The 18,992-nt window shown below is 42.4% G+C and overlaps 1 protein-coding gene across 2 annotated transcripts in view; it reads left to right on the top strand.

Annotated features, from left to right (window-relative positions):
• Positions 1-18,992, top strand: part of NCSTN (nicastrin) — a 156,179-nt gene that overhangs the window by 38,580 nt on the left and 98,607 nt on the right. For both annotated transcript variants that reach the window (XM_078669750.1, XM_078669749.1), the window contains exons 5-6: positions 1,564-1,709; positions 2,379-2,529. In XM_078669750.1, coding sequence (XP_078525876.1) covers positions 1,564-1,709; positions 2,379-2,529 — 297 coding nt within the window. The remainder of the gene's footprint in view (positions 1-1,563; positions 1,710-2,378; positions 2,530-18,992) is intronic.

Below are 18,992 nucleotides of genomic sequence, written 5' to 3'. Positions count from 1 at the left end.
GGTCGGGCTTTAGTCGTGTTCAAAATCCCCATGGAAATGAACATGGGGAAAACATGTTTGCCCCCCGCCTTTTTCATCAGGCCCTGCTTGACATATCATCCCAACACTTCAGCTGAACCGACTAAAGTATACCTTTTAAATATTTTGTGAAGATTCGTCAAACTGCGCCAAAGTTATTGCAAAACAAAAAACGCTCTTCTTATGGAAAATACGTCTTAACTATAACTACTGTAATATATATCCATATCCCTATTGGAGGCAATTATAGAAAATGTACATCATATGGACATGTACATTTTAAATGATATTTAGGGGACAATATTTATGGCAAATGATATTTCTATGTACAAACTGAAATGCAACTGCTGCATAGAGTATAACCGCTATTTTTTCCTTCAAAGTCTTACTTTTGGTTTAACTGATATGCTGTGTGAATCGTGACAATGTTCCCTTAAATGCACGTTGGCAAGTGATCACTGTCTTTACACAGTGAAGGGAGGACCAGCGGCTTCAAACAACCGTGCTCTGCTCCTGGTGCACACAAGCTTGCAGATGCACTGGGGAAAACACATTTATTGTGATATGGCACTCTCACTCACTCTGGGCCCAGCTCATCAAGCTTAAGGTGTGTTGAGGAGCAGATCTTGGCATTGCACCTAGTGAATAGAACCCTGTGATCACACCGTCAAGAACCCATGTAGTGGCATTGACCCTTTTCTCTCACTTTGAACCCTGTATCATTCTCCTTCTTTTCCATTCCTTTATTCTCCAATATATTTATCAATATTTACATTAGTCAAATGTATTGTATTAAGACTTGGTTTATTTAGCTAAGTATAAAAAAATGAAAAATCCATAATTCTTTTACAAAATTATTTGCCATTATTCTGCACATTTTTCGGCAATCTTACTTCACTGTTTTGTCATTTATATAACTGTTAATGCTGTGTGAGCAAAACTTTCAGTTTACGAGTACTAGTTTAAGACCTAATTACGGTAATCTGCAACCAAAGGCTGTCCTTTTAACCTTTCCAAAAGGCCTGCCTCTGCTTGGTAACACTTGTGGTAGCAGTTTTAATATCCTTTGATTGTTTGAGCTAGAAAGAAACCCATTTGTTAACCTCTGCAAATTGTGAAGCACATGATAGATTATTTGGCAAATGCAGCGAATCCGTAATTATGCAGAAAGGTACCTGGCTTCACAATTGCATATTTCCAGTGGCCCTTTGTATACGTTTACAATATGTTACTGGATCCCGCACATGCAGAAACTTTTACAGTTATAAATTCTGAGAAAGTTCTCCTGATGAAGAACTAGAATTACAGTTGAGTAACTTTCCCTTCTTGGTAAATTGTTTGCTGTATACTGGGATACAAGATGGGGATCTCTGTCCTTAGCATGACCAGTGCTTCGGTTGGGCTATCCTTATTAGCAATTGTTTGTTGTGATTAAGTGAATTGTTGATAAATCCTGACCCAATAGAAAACCCTGGACCATACCCATGAGTGAGCCTTATTTTAGGATGATAAAATAATCTGTCATTATCACTGTGTCTTTCCCAGGAGTCTATTCAACAAACTATGGACCTGAATATGCCCATTGCAACCAAACTATTTGGAATCCGTTTGGCGATGGACTTTCTTATGAGGATTTTAAGTTCCCCATCTTTCTAATCAATGATGAAAATGAGACGCAAGTTATCAAACAGGTAGTTTTTATTCATCTGATTGTTTAGTGTTGTTAAAAGCAGTGCCTTGATGAATGCAGCCAGCATAACTGGAGCCATGCCAGTCAATCTAAATAAATATTATTTTTGTTTACAGTCCACAATCTCATTTCCCCCCAAAAATATTTATTCAAATGAAGTGTAAGGGGAGATGGTGTTCCTCAAATGTTGTGCAATGCTATTCTCTATCTCCTGACAGTAATGTGTCTTTAGCAAGCCGGAAGAGGAACCTCATGAGAGGCGCAAGCAACCCCGTTGTCAGTCAGAGAACGATTGAGGGAAAAAATCCATAGCACTCACATATACATTCATAACTGTCACGAGTCAGGATTCAATCTGGAATACTGAGCTAGTTTATACCAGCATTTGCAGTGCTTCTAAAAGGAACAAATCAGCCTTCAGTAGAAAATAACAATAAGACCTTTCTAACAACAGAGGAATTCACACATGCATTCTTCATGGTGTATAGAGATCTTTGCCTTTCGGATTACTAAAACCGCTTGTACACAAGTAGAGTTGTCCTCTGAATATTATCAATGTGATATCAGAAAGCCGTAAAATCTACCGTGTGGCTTAACCAGCATGGCAGACTTTTCCCTCCCCTTCTTATTCCCTCTCTGCTCACCTGATTTTATTTTTCTTTACCTCCAGTGCTACCAGGAGCACAACATCCCTGTGAATGGGTCGACCCCGCAGTACCCGCTGTGTGCCATGCAACTCTTCTCTCACATGCATGCTGTCACCAATACTGTTACTTGTATGCGGCGCAGTTCTATTCAGAACACGTTCAGTCTTAACCCAGGTGAGTTTACATTGCGTGTAGCGTACAATTGCACTTTTGTTTCAAAGCTAAGCATACCAGATGGCAACTGTCTTGTGTAACTGGACCCTGGAGTTGCCCCTTGTGAATGTATGAGGGGTTTCTGTGGCATTAGGACAACTTGGAAGCCTAATTGTGCTAAAAATTGACTATACACTTTTGAGAAGACTTTTGGAGTGCAACTGAAAGAAAGTATTTCAGTGATTTGCTGAACTTGCTGTGTTTTTTGTTTCTTAGGAAACAAAGTAACATTTCAGAGAGTGATATCTCTGGCAAGCTGGATTGTGGCCTCTTTGTTGACATTTTATTCATGTGCGTATGTTATCTGGGTGCTTTTCTTGCTTGATTATTATAGTAATTGACTCTGGCACCAACTGTCTGCATGCAATATGAGTGTTTCCTCACATGATTGCTCTAACTTCGGCTCCAGTCAAGTGTTCTGTTGCATCTTGAAAAACTAGCTGACAGAACATTTTATCCATGCAAGGTCGATGGCATCTCAAAAATATTAAATTAATGAACCTTTTCTCCTTACAGACTAGATTTAAACAAATGGATGTCAAATTCAAAAACATTAAATTAGTCAACCTTAATAAATATACATGATCAAGTATGTTTAGAAGAGGAAGGTTTTCAGGCCTGAAGTATGAATGGGGCTACCAAATGCACTGGCTAAGGATAGCAGTTGAAAGCAGATTGACCAGTATTTTATGAACCCTGGTTTTGTCAAGACTGTTGCTGAACTCATCCTCATGTACTATGCGTTTGTGCACAAAGTCCCAGTTCTTTTCAACTTTCTTGAGTGGGTTAGTGTAGCCATGGGGAAAAAGTGACAGACTAGGTAATATTTAATACGGCAACATAAGACACATGACTCTGTTCTATTTTACCGAAGGAGTGGGAGCCACTTCAGTAGCCACTCCATTTCACGTATCCACTAGGAGAACTGCAAAGAAGTCAGGAATCTAGTTGAGACGATGGGATGTTCTTCACTTGGTCGGCTGGTGCTTCAGCAGGTGGTAGTTTGTGCACTGCTGTCAGCTAGAACATATATATATTGTGATGATACCAATCTGCAAAAAATGCAGCTGCTGCAAAGCCCTTTACGCTAATTTATGAGTCCTGTCATAGGAACATGCAATTTTTATATGGCGAGGCAGCCAGAGAGATTGTGTTAGACCTCTTGCTTTCTATCAGAGTCATGTACACTACTCCTTAGAAGAGCTCTGGTACAATCTACACAAGAGTAGCTAGTGGTGTTCCAAGCATCCTCGGTATGTGAGCAGTCTATCTGTTGAATAAAAGAGTACTGGCTTCGTAGGCATTTCCCAGGTGATATGATTCAACTCATTGATAAGAAAACTAGTAACTGAACCTAAACTTTTCAGGGATACAACTTTGAATTATTTTTTATTTGAAACCTGAACACTAACCATTTTCAAATGCTGTATTTGTTCATGTTGGATGTACTTAATGATCTGTTTGTGCTAGCCTGCATCAAGGACCTATGGATATCGCTTACACTGAAATTGGAAATAGTTGTATAAGACAAATGGGGCTACCTACTAAAGCAACTCTGCAAATTAAAGAATCATACTGTGATCACAATACAACATCCTGGGTACAGCAGAATACTATAGTTGGAATCACCGTTTTTGAAATTACAAAGGTGATAAAAATATAGGATGTCCTACACAATTGGCACAATAGGTTGGGTGTGGATCATACTACAAATCTGGTAAAAAAAGTAAGTATGTGTTGTGAAGTTTACAAGGACCTTGCAAATTCACAATTAACCCTTTGGCCTAAATGTAGGATATTCATTTCTATATCTCCACATTCTCAAAGGAGTAAATTAACTTGTGTCTGATGAAAAACAATGAATTTATTCTCATTTAATGAGTTTACTCAGGTGAGACTAGGACGTTCGTCAAGCTTCAAGTATAAAATTGCCAGAAGACACAGGTATGAGGCTGTGACCTTGTCGCTCAGGACTTGACCTCAAACCTTGTCACCCACTATGCCCTGTGAATAATTTATTTTTGTTTCACTAGTCCCCCTCAGTTATTGGGGAGAAATCATTATATTTATGACTGCGTTGACCTCTTGAGGTCTGAATTTTCAGCTTTTTCTGGAATACCCTGCAATTTCACATTTGAACTTTAGTTAATGGTTTTGCCCTTTGTCTAGTGCACTGTTATGCTTCTCCATTCTGGCAGGGAAATGAAGTTAGCAGAGTGTGCACATCAGACACAGCTTTTCCCAAGGAGAGCAAAGGTTGAAACATTGCTTTAATCTGTTAACGCTTTTGATCGATCTTTCATGGCATCTAGGAATGAAAACAATTGTTAAAAGTTGCAGCTGACTGTGTATTTGACCATATATTTGAATCTCTACATTTCTTTGAGTCGAAGTGACATGCTGCACTCCGCATCTTCTGTATTTACTGTCTTCGCAAATGCCTGATGTGCAGAGACTGTTGATAATAGAAGATCCCAGAGTTCAAGTGCCTTTTTAACGCTGAGGTGCAGATATGCCAGTATCTTCGATACTCTGATGTGAAGCTTTAGTTTGATCTTCTCTAAATTAGGGTGGACTTCAAAGCTTTTATTTTTTGTCATTTCGATTTTGACCATTAAGCTCTTTAATAATTCAGAACACAAAATATGAGTTGGGGCTTACTAAAAAATCTTCTAAAGGCCCTCACTTGATCCTCAACTATCCTGACCTTCTCCATGACCTTAAGGTCCCTGACGTCTACTTTTGAGCCTTAACCTGGTAAGATGTTGCCCCTTTCAAACTGCTTTTGGTTGCCCAGTACCCTTTCTATCTAGTTATTGTTTTGACACACCTGTTTCAAATTTTTAATACATATCTCATATCCAACAGTGTAGGCAAAGGCACGGGCACAGTATTCAAATGAACAATTAGTTACCAAAGCATGTTCCCAAGCTGCTTTTTAGGATCACTTTAGGGTGTTTGGGATTGCTGATTGTTTACCAGGTAGCAAATTGTATATGTATATTTGTATCTTAGATAACGTTGTTTGGGGTATTACGTCTTTTACATGTTCCTAGGGTAATGCATAAATTAGAGGCTCCATGGCGCAGCCACAGATGAACTTTGCTGCTTCCTCCTCCATTGATAGGATCCCCAATCCTGTTTTTTGCCCATCTGAAACCATTTTATTCACGATGATCGGAAATTCAGTGTTGCTCTTTTTCTGTTCTACTGCATCAGCTACTACATTGCTTCATAAGTCCCCAAACAAGCATTCCACCTCATACATCAGCACATAAAATGTCTTCATATGAATCTCCTGCCAAACCCACTATTTCAGATGTAGCAACAAGTATTATGTGTACAGTCCCTTCAGTTGTTTGTTTGACTGTAACGCCAGGGAGCATGGCGCAAGCTTGATTAATCCAGAGAGAGGTAGCAATGACATTCTTTATCTCTTTTGTCTTTTTGAGGAGAGTAAGAAACCAGTTTCGTCATTGGTTGCTTAAACCGTTCCAGATTCTCTTGTGTTTGAGAGATGGCTTATCTCTCAAGTACTACTTCAATTGAACCACTGTAGCCTGAATGGTATTTCTACCCTGTTGTGGAGTGTCTCTCCCTCTTAACATCTGGAAAGTCCAGGCCCAGGAAGACTGCCTGTAAAAATACTATAATTCTCATAATGACTGCGGCAGTTGGTGCTCTCCAGTAATTGTTCACCTCTGCCACTCCAACTGTACGAGCTTGCCCTGGATCATATTTCTGAGTAACCAGGACCCCACACTGTCCTGCTGTCTTTTCTCCTGCCGCTAAACCCACATTGAAGGGACTGTAATAAAGAGACTGTCTTTGGTGATGGAAGGAAGCGACCACCACTCTAAGTATCCACACCTCTAAGAGCAGGGGCTCAAAATCTGTGCTTTTGCTTTGCATCCATCTTCCCTACCCTCAAAATGCATCCTTTACCTTCAAAGAGATGTATTTAAATTATCAAAGGGATACAGTTCAAATTTTGAAGAATGGGCAAGCACTTTAAAAAAAAAAACAATTTATTGGAAGTTAAGAATTTATTGGTAAAACCTGATTTTTTTTTTAAAATTTTTTTTTTTGGTAGTTGTATTTTAAGTGCATGAGTTAACCCCTTCGACGCTCATGACGAGCTGGGCTCGTCATGAGGTAGCCTCCTCGCACGCTCATGACGAGCCCAGCTCGTCATGAATAATGGGTTTTTGTAAAGCCCAGCGCAGGACAAGAATATCGACCGCACGCATGCGGTTAAGATTATAGCACTTTATACAGTCTGTGGGATCCTGGATACTTTTTTTCTGGCTGGACATGCACATGTTTTGGTTGTAGTCTAGGCTTTTTCGGTTTTGGTTACCTAAGGAAGATGGTAGAGGATGCCAAGGAAGAATTTCTAAAACCATCTGTCCTCTTGGTAAAATCTGCATTCTGGGAGTATCCATATGGTGTCATATTGTAGAAGTAGCAAGTGATTCTGTCCCGGGGGTTTTAGCAATTATGACTGATGTAAAAACTTTTGTTTGAAACCTCAACGACATGCAGTCTAATGTGAAAAGATCTGAATTAAGAGGAGGGGGAAGATGGCGACTGGGTAGGAAGCTCAGTCGGAGAGCTCCCGGGCCACCCGTGATTTCTGGCGAAACGTAATGATTGAAAGCACCGAAAGGCATATGAATTAACCTAAGAGCTTGTGAGTACAAGTATACATGAAAGTGGGTCCCCTTACCACGAGTGCGGAGCCTCCTGGGATGGTGTATGCCCTTGGTTTGGTCTTTTCCCCGTTCGCTTGTGGAGCATTGGGGGAAGTCTTGTGCTCACCGCGGGGCGGGCCGCTGGGCCGAGCAGCGTCTGGAGGGAGCTGTTCGACCACTGGGAAGGCGGTTGAGGGCTTCGGCTGGAGCGACGGATGCGGACGAGGGCTGGTGGATCGCGGGGCAAGGAAGCGACCAGACCTTTGGAGCTCCGCCGCGGAGGCGAAGACGCGCTGCTGCCGTGCCTCCGGAAGACTGAGTTTTCAGTTCCGGGGCACGAGTGGTGGGGTCAGAGCCGATCTCTGCCGGCATTCTGAGGCTGCGTCAGTTTCAGACAAAGCAACTTTGGAGAAGAGTGATCAGAACGGGGAAACGAACAGCAAGCCACGAGTATGCTGGATAATCGAAAGAAACAAATTTGAATCATTTTACAAACAAAATGATATGGACACTGGAAAAAATAGATTTACTGAGAGGACATGGACTCCAGTCGAGGTGAATAATACAACATCAGAGAGAAACATAGACAGCCAGAATCCTGATCGCGCGGAAAATTCAAAACTCAAGATATTTAAAACACTTATAAACAATCAGCCTATGAGTGAGTCTACAAAATCAACAAAGGAGGGTAGAGAGGTGCCATATAGCAACTTAGAGGAGAGCATCATCAGAATAAATCCAGTGGGAAATAAGGTACTCTCAGAGTTCCAGGGAGTACAAGCTCAAGACAAACGAGTAGTATCTTCCTACTGCTTGCGTAACAGAAGCTTCTTAAGGCAAGAGCAGTACCCTAAAGGTATTTCACCAAGGGAGAGCAAAAAAAGGCAGAAAATCTTAGCAAGGGAATTTACTAGGATTACCTCAGAAAGTGATAAGCAGGCCTCCTCACTGAAAACTAAAATAAAAGTGACTCCCTCATTAAGAACCTATTTCAAAGTACAACAGCAGGGGCGGCAAACAAAGGTCCAGGCTATTACGCGGGCACAGTCCTCTCCAGATAACCCAAGGGAAGAAAGAGAGGAGATCATCAAGTTTACGGACATTTCTTCCCCGCAAAAAGCGCAAAAAGCGGATCCCCAGGCACCCCCCTTAATTGAAAAAATAGTCTCAGGCAGCGCAAAGAAAGGAAGAAAAAACAAAAACAAGCACAAGAATAAGACCAAAATAGAAACAAAGTGCCTGGAAGACATCTGGAAAATCAGCAAGGGAAACGGAACAGAAGAAGGAGCTGAGGTCCAGAAAGTACTTATGGCGGAGGGGAGCGGAAACGAGCCTCTTGTCGAGGGAGCGCACAAAATAACAGAGGATGAGGATGAGGATAAGGAAGAGGATGATGTAAGATTGTTAGGGAGTGAAAGAGAAACCCCGAAGAACCATACAGACGAGCTCCTGGAGAAGATATGGGCAGAAATGAAAGAGAAATTCTCTATCTCAGAAGCGAAACAAGACAAAATCCAGGAAGTATGCAAAAAACTAGACAATAAGTTGAATGCTTTGGGAGACAGAGTTACGGCTGTGGAAAGTGAAGTTGTAGCCCTAGACAAAAGGGTAGAAAAGAACAGGAAAGAAATAAACTCCCTGAGACTAGAAAACAAAAGCATGAACGAAAAGATGGAGTCCTTGGAAAACCAAGCGAGAAAAAACAATATCAGGATCTTGAATGTTCCGGAGAACCAAGAGGGCCAAGACATTAAGATGTTTGTAGTAACATTATTGGCAGAACATTTCCCATGGGCAGACAAGAAAATACTGGAGGAAGACATACAGAGAGCACATAGAGATCCCTTTGGGAAGAACAAGGAGAGGAAAACTCCAAGGAAGATCCTAGTCAACTTCAAAACGTACGTGCTGAAAGATAGGATCCTAGGAGAGGCATTAAAAAAGGGATCTTATAATAAAGATACTTGGACTTTCAGAATAAGATCTGACATGTCAAAGGCCTCTCAGACTAGGCAATGGGAATTGGGAAACCTAATGTCAGAACTGCAACAACTAGGCGCCACAGTCCAGATGAAATTTCCACCCTCGCTTCGTATAATGTGGCGGAATAAAATGCGAAACATGAAAGAGCCAGAAGAGGTGAAAGCTTTCATAGATTTAATGAGAGATCAAATACATTCAGAGGGACCTCAGAACAAAGAATAAAGGGATCCCACGTAAAGGCTATAACACAAGCATCAAGGGGAAAAGAAAAAAAAACCATACAAACTAAATACAATCAAGTGTAAAAGAAAAACACGAAGGTGCATGGAAATAAAAAAAAAAGTCATTTTAATCGCACAAAGGCAAGAAACACGGGGACGGGGACGGGGACGGGAAGCTAAAAGGGTTACGAAGATAACCGGAGGAAAAGAAGATGGAGGCTTCCCCGGGGAGGGTAACATTAAAACACATTTAAGAAAACATAAAAATAACACAACAAAGGGTGGGGAGCAAAATAGGGAAAAAAACAAGAAAATCCTCATTTGCGAAAGTATAAGCAAAGACGAAATGGAGTTACACTTTATAAATAAAAAGACAACGAATGAGCAGAAGTGCGAAAGGAAAATGAACAGAATTAATGGGAAGCGCAAATAGAGACGTTAAAATATTATCATGGAACGTAAACGGCCTGAGAACAAAGAGCAGGAGGAATAAAATCCTGGAATACATCAGGACTGCAGAAAGTGAAATCATAATACTGCAAGAGACTCATCTCTTAAAAAAAGAGTGGGACCAAATAATTAAGAACTTACGGTGGGTAGATTTCCATGTGTGCACCACACAACAAAGCAACATCAAGGGAATTGCGATAATCTTTAAAAAATCACTAAAAGCAGTGGTAATTTCTACAGAAGTGGACAGTAAAGGCAGATGGGCTACAGCCAGCGTAAAAATTGGAAACACCCCCCTTACTATTGCAGGTTATTATGGGCCCAACCTTGACGACGCTGACCCCCTGCGAAAACTGTACTCGCAGTTACTATTAGCCACCTCTCCCATAATACTGGGAGGTGATTTCAACCTAGTGATGGATTTGAGTTTAGATAGATCACTTCCTGGAAGACAGACTAATCTGAAAAAAATGAGAGAGTGGATTGGATTCTACAAAAGAGATCTAGATCTAATCGATTATCTGGAGAAAGAAAGGAGAAAAAAAGCACCCCTTCACCCTGCATAATAAAAAGCTGGGGCATAAGTCAAGGATTGATTACTTTTTGATCAGCAGTGAATTGACGGGGAATGTGAAGAAAGTATCTCATCTGCCGGCACATTTGTCTGACCACTCGGCGGTGCAACTACTATTACAGGTTACAGCAAAAGTAATGGAAAGAAGATTCACAGTAGAGAGGGCCTTGCTACAAGATGAACAAATAATAAGGGAACTGGAAATTGAAACAAAGAACTTTTTTGAACTAAACGCCGTAGGCACCACAAAACAAATAAGATGGGATGCTTTTAAAGCTGTTCTAAGGGATAAACTGCTGAGTATAGGGGCTCGTAAAAATAAGCTATTAAAGCGAGAGATCTCAGACCTGGAAAATAATATACATTCCTTAGACATCGCAATTTCTATGGAAAGAGAAGAAGTCAGGAAACAAGAACTTCTCCAGAAAAAACAGCTTCAGAAAGAGGAGATAAAAGACGTCCTGGAAAAAAGAGTGAGAAAGAAATGGGACTCTAGTAAATTAGCAAAGCATGAATATGGAGAGGGTTGTCGAAAATGGCTGGCATGGAAACTTAAAACCGATTTAGCCAGAAACAAAGTGAGAAGTATAACTCAGGATGATCAAACAGGGCAAAGTTCTGATGAAAATATCATCAGGCAAGAATTCCGGAAATTCTTCAAAGAAGACACAAACCCGCAAGACAAGTTGATCAATTCTTACTTGGAAGATGTTCCGCTCCTAAAACTCACGGAGGAAGAAAGGGAAGATCTAAACAAAGAAGTCCTAGAAAGCGAAGTGGCCGACGCCATCAAGAGTTTGAAAAAGGGAAAGGCAGCAGGGCCGGACGCATTACCGAACGAATTCTACCTGGCATTAAAAGACACTCTACTTCCACACATCAGAGTTAACTAACATAATACTTAAGCAGAATGAAGTCATACCAGAATCTTGGAACGACGCCATAATCACAATAATCCTAAAACCGGGAAAAAACCCTGCCAGATGAGCCCGATTTCACTGCTAAACGCAGACTATGAAATTTTTACCAAAATCATGGCAACACGGCTAGGGAAAGTAATACCGAAATTGGCACATCAGGATCAAAAAGGGTTCATCAAAGGGAGACATCTGCATGAAGCCACACAAGAACTTTTAACCACAATAGATATCGCAACAAACGAGAAAACTCCTCTCACTATACTCACTGTCGATGCCGCAAAGGCTTTTGATAGGGTTAATTGGGCCTTCCTAGAGAAAGTAATGGTCAGAAACAACATTGGACCAACCTTCATACATATGGTAAAACAAACATACAAGGCTCCAAGATCCAAAGTTCTAATAAATGGAAGCCTTACGGGAAATATAAAGATAAGCAGAGGTACGAGGCAGGGGTGTCCCCTCTCACCTTTGCTCTTCAATATATATATTGAGCCGTTAGCGAATAAGTTAAGAAACAGCAAAGAAATTACGCCATTCAAATACTATACTTGGGAGAAGAAAATTGCATTATATGCGGACGATTTGATGATTTTCACGGGTGACTACATGAGAGCTAAGGATACAATCAAAGAAACTATAGGAGCATTTGGTAAGGTTTCAGGGTACATGGTAAATCAAACTAAAACAGAGATCATGACATGGAATACCCGCTTTAAATGCCATAATATAAAGAATGAAACCCGATACCTAGGAATTCTAGTGAATCATGATATAGGAAAGATCTCGCAACGTAACTTGACCAAGGTAGCCGGAGACGTAAGGAAACTGCTTAAGGCTTGGGCCTCTTTACCATTAAGTCTTATTGGGAGATCAAACATAGTCAAGATGACCATCATACCTAAGTTTACATTCTTATTTAATGCAATACCTTTAGAGTTTGGAAAAACAACACTATCTCAGGCACAGAGAGATATCACAAGCTTCATATGGGCCGAGAAAAGCACGAGGATAGCCTGGAAGAAAATAAGAAGGGGGAAGAAAGATGGAGGTCTGGCTAGCCCGGATCTGATGGAGTACTGCAGAGCCTTCCAATTCAAGAACATCAGAGTGCTGCTAAAGAGTCACGAAAACTACCCGAGGTATTTACAAGTTATCACAGAATCAGACGACCATGTCTTATTCAAGTTCGGACATCCTAAATACTTCAAAAAAATAAAACTAAAGACTCTAAGGGATGCAGCAAAGATGTGGGGACAAGTCAGAAAACTTCTAAAAATTTCATATTATAGCAAATCGGCTCCTATATGGAACTCGCCAGGAACCCCTGAATGTTTTAAAGACACACTAGCACTCCCTCTAAAAAGAGCCAACGTAAAGTATTGGGGGCAAATACTAAACGGACCTAATCTGAAAGCATGGTCAGAGCTTCAAGAGTTGACAAATAACACACTATCTAAATTTAAATACTATCAAATTTTAAGCTGGTCTAAGACATTACCCACAAACCACAATGGAAATGAAAAATTGGAAAAAGAAATGGTAAAAATAACACCAGTACCAAAAGAAGTGGCCAAATGGTATTGGGCCTTGATTAAGGCCAGTGATACAACTCTCAACACAGAAGTACAAACCTGGGGGAAAGATCTACTAATAGCGGACCTTGACATAATTTGGGAAAAATCCATAGGGAAATGCTGGTCAACTCTGAAATCTGCGGCTCTGAAAAGGAACCATCTGTACACAATCCACCGGGCCTACTGGACACCAAGAAAGCTTTCCAAATTTAAGAACGCAGGAATAAAGAAATGCCCAAAATGTGGAGAAGAAAAAGCAGACGACATCCACATGTTCAGAAATTGTCCCCAATTGAGGAAATTTTGGGACGAAGTTGGTAAGACCCTAAGCACTATCCTGACCAAGCAACTAACTGTAAGTACTACTCTTACCCTTTTTGGGATTGAAGATACAGCAAATGAAGGGGGGCTTACAAAAGGGCAAGACAATCTCCTCTTCGTATTGATAGTACTTGCAAGGAGGGAAATTTGTATTAAATGGATAGATCCTTCTAGCCCAACTCACGCAGATTGGTTGAACTCGGCTATAAGAATTAACAAACTCGATAGAAAGGGAAACACATGCAAAAGATTTAAGTTCTGGGAAAGATTCGAAAATTTCTTAAACCCCAAGTAAGATCAAAACGCAAGTCCTATGATTAACGCGATATATCCTCTGGTGGACAAGTATGGTACTTGTTGAGTAGTCAATGTGACTAGCTCTCCTCGCCTCAAAATCAGAGGTAAGGGTATGTAACGGGCAAAGGAAACTCCTCGAAAAGATCATCAGGAGGATGACAAAACTCCCCAGACAAGAGAGATCGAGGGGCAGTGTCGGAAAGAGTTGGGAGGAAGATACCTGATACTCCGTAATCATACAGATATCGCAATATGAGGACAAAAAAAAAAAAAAAAAAAGATCTGAATTCCCATATGCTTTACACTGCTTCTGGTCAGATATTTTGATGGTCTAGGAGATCCATCTATGACCAAGCGACCTTCTCAAACAGGATATGCCTGGTTTTGAGATGAAGATAAAATAATCTGTTAACTCTAGATAAGAGGGGTCAGTATTTCATTATACTATTATTTTCTTGTAAAAATACTGCAGCATGCGTATTATTACCTCTTTTTCTTGGGCTTTGTGGGAAAAACAGGGAGGAGTAGGTAAGTGTGAGTGGGAATTAAGTGGCACATTTCATGATTAACTATTTTTTTCATCTGGTCGTAAACCCCGTGATTTACAGAATCGTAGGGTTTGCAACCGCAAAAGGGCTTTTTGGTATATATTAAACTCATTTTGCGATTCGGGCATGGATTACTGAATCGCAAAATGGGAGTACAAATGGATAGCCAATCACAATTTAGAAGGGGCTTGCATTCGGCGTCCCTGTCAAATTGCGATTCAGCCTGCAGTGTATTGATGGTCTGTAACTGCAATTCTGGTTGCAAATCATTGAAAATTTAACCAAAATGTCAGAAGGGGCTGTAACCCTTTTGCACAGAAGAAGGCTCACTGTCAACTCTTAAACTCTTTAAAAAAGAAAAAAAAAAAGTTTTGTGTTTTTAAAGCCCGGGTTCCTTTAAGGAAAAAGTACTTGCATAAAAAAAGTCGTCTGGGCTGTTTATTGTAAAATATTGTTTTTTTTTTATTTCCTCAATTGAAATCGAATGGTTGAAGAAATGAAAATTGTGCAGATGATTGCAGTTTTTTTATATAACTTGCTGAATTGTGAAAACACATATGAAAGTACATGCGCTCTAATTAACACATGAATTGGCATGAATCTTAGAAGGGACACTGCCTGGTTAAAATTAAAATGGCTGTAAATCAATATTGAATCTTGGAACTACTTGACAACATGTTCCCCTCTCTCAAAGAGCACCTTTCCAATCCTCGGTCTTACACGCATATCACCCCCTGTCCTACCTCTCCTAACGTCACAGCTCCCACCCTTAACTCTCCTAACCCAGTTCAGCAGCAAGAAGACACGCACCGCACCTTCACACCCTGCTCCTCAATCAATCACCTGCCTGTCTCAGCTTCCCCTCCCCGCCCCTCATACACAGACATAGACCTGGTCCCTCCACACACCATTCGCTTTCCCAGCCCCCCTACTAACCTGCGTACCTCCGCTCAGCTTCCTGTCTCCTCCCCCACACTCTGCACTCCCGTACCTTCCCCCGCACATGTTTTCTCAGAGCACCCCTCCTCCCCCAATGGCACCCCTCACAACATGACTCTCTCTCCGACTTCCGCCCCCCCCACACTTAGCACTCCCGCCACACCTAGACTGCATCCCTCCTTCAACCTCCCACCCCCCTCGCTCACTCCTCAATATTCCACCTCCTCCCCCACAACAGCCAGCCATCACATCGCCCCCTTATTCCCTACCCCCCCAGCACGGATGCGCTTCCCAATAACACCTATCCTCTCGTTAACGCCCCCAACACCCACATCAGCTCCGCCTCTCCACTCGGACTGCCCCCTGTCAACGTAACCGCCGGTTCAGCGCCAGTACCCTCCCCCAACTCCGCGCCCATCATCACCTTGGACATTATTATGTCCACCCTCCTCCAATTGAAAGAAGAATTTCATTCCATTAAAGAGTTGCTCTTCACACACCCCATCAGACACCCGCCCCCCATCACCACCCCTACCATACCTAACACCACGTCCCTCTCACCTCCTACTCGCCCTACCACACAACACTCCACACACCGGACCTCTATCCCCCCTCGCAATACCAACAGTCGCAATAACAATTGCAATACCAACAATCGCAATAACAATTGCATTCTCATTACTACCAAGCGCAATACTCCCCCTTCTTCTACACCTAACAACACCTCCTCCACACCTCCTACTCGCCTCATCACACATCGTTCCCCACATTGGACTTCTACCCCCTCTTGCAATACCACCAATCGCCCCAGACGCACCACCAACACGATCTCTGACCTTGACGTACACACCCTTCTCCACTCTTACGACCCGGCCCCCCAAAAGCCACTAGCTACCAACAACATGTCCATCCCTACGATTATATCTAACCACCTCAGGCATCAAAAGGATAACAACAGAGGCGCTGTCCCCAACAACCTCACTAATGTACCCCTCGTTTTGGAATCATCCTCCACCCTTTGCACCCCTAGCCTTAAATGCATACTGCTCAACTGCAGATCGGCCCAAAGACATTCCACGCAGGTCGCTGACCTCATCATGTCCCTGGAACTGGACCTAGCCATTCTGACTGAAACATGGCTGTCTGATTCCTCTACACCTATACTGGATATCCTAGTCCCTCCTAACTACTGTATCATTAGACTGGACAGGGACAAAAAGATAGGTGGTGGAATTGCCTGCATCTACAGAAGCAACCTCTCAGTCTCCAAAGTGGCCGTCTCCTCACTTACTTCCTGTGAATACCTATGCCTTGATATCATCAGCGAAAGCAAACCGGTATGCTCACTACACATTATATACCACCCACCTGGGGACAATTTCTCCTTCGTCCAACAACTCATGGATACAATTACAGCCAACTCAGGACGGCAGCACACCCAAATTTTCCTTGGCGACTACAATCTCCACTGGAATGACAGCAGTGACGCAGTGGTAAACAGCCTCAAAAGCTTTCTCAACGCACTTGATCTCAACCAAATATGCAACAGCCCGACCCATAAGAGAGGTACTACCCTTGACCTTATCATCTCCAAAGAGGGCGCTATTCAACTGGAGTCAATCCAACCCTGTGACTGGTCAGATCATCATATTGTCTCCTTCCTCATCAAGGAAAAAACCAGACTTAACTCAGTTCAACACACTAAGCACAAAGTGTGGAAAAGAGACTTGAGGAAACTCAACCCAAACTCCCTACCACCCAACAGCGGCAATAGGCTACTTCCCCCTCCCGGCGTTACAGACGTTCAACTTCTGACTGACCACTATCTAAATACTATGTCCACAATAATCGATGAGGTGGCGCCCATGCAACTAAAAAGAGTCTCGTCCAAGAAGACTTCCAACCCATGGTATGACGGAAGCCTCAATGAGGATAGACGGGCGATGCGAATGGCAGAGCGCACCTGGAGGTCAGCCCCCTCTGCAGTGCACCTAAAAAGTCTAAAGAAACAGAGAAACGCCTCCTTCAGGAAAATAAAACGCTCAAAAAGAGACTTCTTCAGCCTCCAGCTCGCCCAAGCTAAAAACCGTCCAAGAAAACTGTTTGAGTTAGTCAGAACACAATCCAAAGAGCAACCCCAGACAATCAGGGCCATGGACGTTACTCCTTCCTGCGAAGACTTCTCTGCCTTCTTTATCCAAAAAACTGAGAGAATAAGAAGCGATCTCCTCAATGACGCTATCCTGTACTCCAACCCCCGACACACAGCAGTGCCTCAACCTAAGAACAATGCTACTTGGTCATCCTTTGACACTTACTCCGTAGAAGAAATTGGCAGACTGCTCAGCGCCCTGAAACCTTCCAATCACCTCTCTGACCCCCTTCCTGCTAACGCTGTAAAAGACTTTTCCCCCTGGCTTCTCCCACTCTGGTCTAAGATTATCAATAGCTCTCTTCAACAAGGATCCATCCCCAACGCCCTCAAAGTAGGGCAAGTCACACCGCTACTAAAAAAACCAACAGCCGACCCCACTGATCTAAACAATTACCGACCTATTACAAACATCCCCACTCTCGCTAAACTGTTGGAAAAATGTGTACAACTACAATTGACTAAACACATAGATAAGTTTGACCTCCTAAACGCTCATCAGTCAGGCTTCCGAGCAGGGCACAGTACCGAAACTGCCATGACTCACATAGTGGACGATGCCCTCCAAATCCTAGACCAAAATGATACCTGTCTCCTCATCCTTCTGGATCTCTCCTCAGCATTCGATACAGTTAAACATGAGAACTTACTCGAACTGTTAAACACAAGGATGGGCATATCTGGGACTGTTCTAAAGTGGTTCACCTCATTTCTACACAACCGGACACAAAGAATCAAAAGCAACAACCTGCTGTCCTCTCCGGTACCTGTATCGCTAGGCGTCCCTCAAGGATCCTCCCTCTCCCCAACACTGTTCAACCTAGTTATGGAACCTCTCACTACGTTGTTACAGGCTTCTAATGTGCACTTTCACATGTATGCCGACGACACCCAACTTTATCTCAAAATACAATCTCCCAAGGACATCATGCTGCTGAACACCACGATCAGAAACACCCAATCCTGGCTTGCTGAGAATCACCTCAAACTCAATGCTCTGAAGACCGAGTTCCTCCTGATCTCACCTCCCGCTAAAATATCCACGGCTCAAACATGGCTTAAGCAATTAACGGCTCTAAATGTACAGCCCATCGTAGTAGACTCAGCAAAATCTTTAGGCATAACACTTGACACCAATCTCAACATGCAGCAGCACATCAGCAAGGCAACCAAAGGAGCGAACTTCCAAATCAATACCCTGAGAAAACTTAAACCTTTCCTTCCTGCCAAAGACTTCCAAACTGCAGTTCAATCTATAGTCATCCCGCACATAGAATACGGGAGCACCGCCCTCTGCGGGCTCCCCCTAACTACAACGGCACCCCTACGAGCGTCCCTTAACGCCGCAGCGAGACTAGTCACAGGCTCAAAAAAACACTCGCATATCTCCCCGGACTTTAAATCACTGAACTGGCTACCTTTTGAAGCCAGAATTCAACTGAAAATTGCATGCATGACACACAAGGCTGTGCATCTGAATTCACCCGCCTACCTCACTCAAAAGTTGACAATTTCGGGTGGCTCCCGAACTACTAGGAGCACAAACAATCTTTTGCTGAAACCTCGAAGATTTCGGAAGGAAAAAACGTATAAACGTTCCTTTTCAGGAATGGCACCCAGGATCTGGAACTCACTCCCTCCTGAAACAAGACTCATCTCCTCCAATACAATCTTTAAGAAAGAAGTTAAAGCGATCCTCATGGCAAAATACACATGACCTATTACTCCGTATCACTCATAAATCTGCTCTG

Source organism: Lissotriton helveticus, chromosome 12 (assembly GCF_964261635.1).
Source record: "Lissotriton helveticus chromosome 12, aLisHel1.1, whole genome shotgun sequence".
NCBI lineage: Eukaryota > Metazoa > Chordata > Amphibia > Caudata > Salamandridae > Lissotriton > Lissotriton helveticus.
The sequence above is the reverse complement of the archived record's forward strand: the minus strand, read 5'-3'. Positions and strand labels throughout refer to the sequence as shown.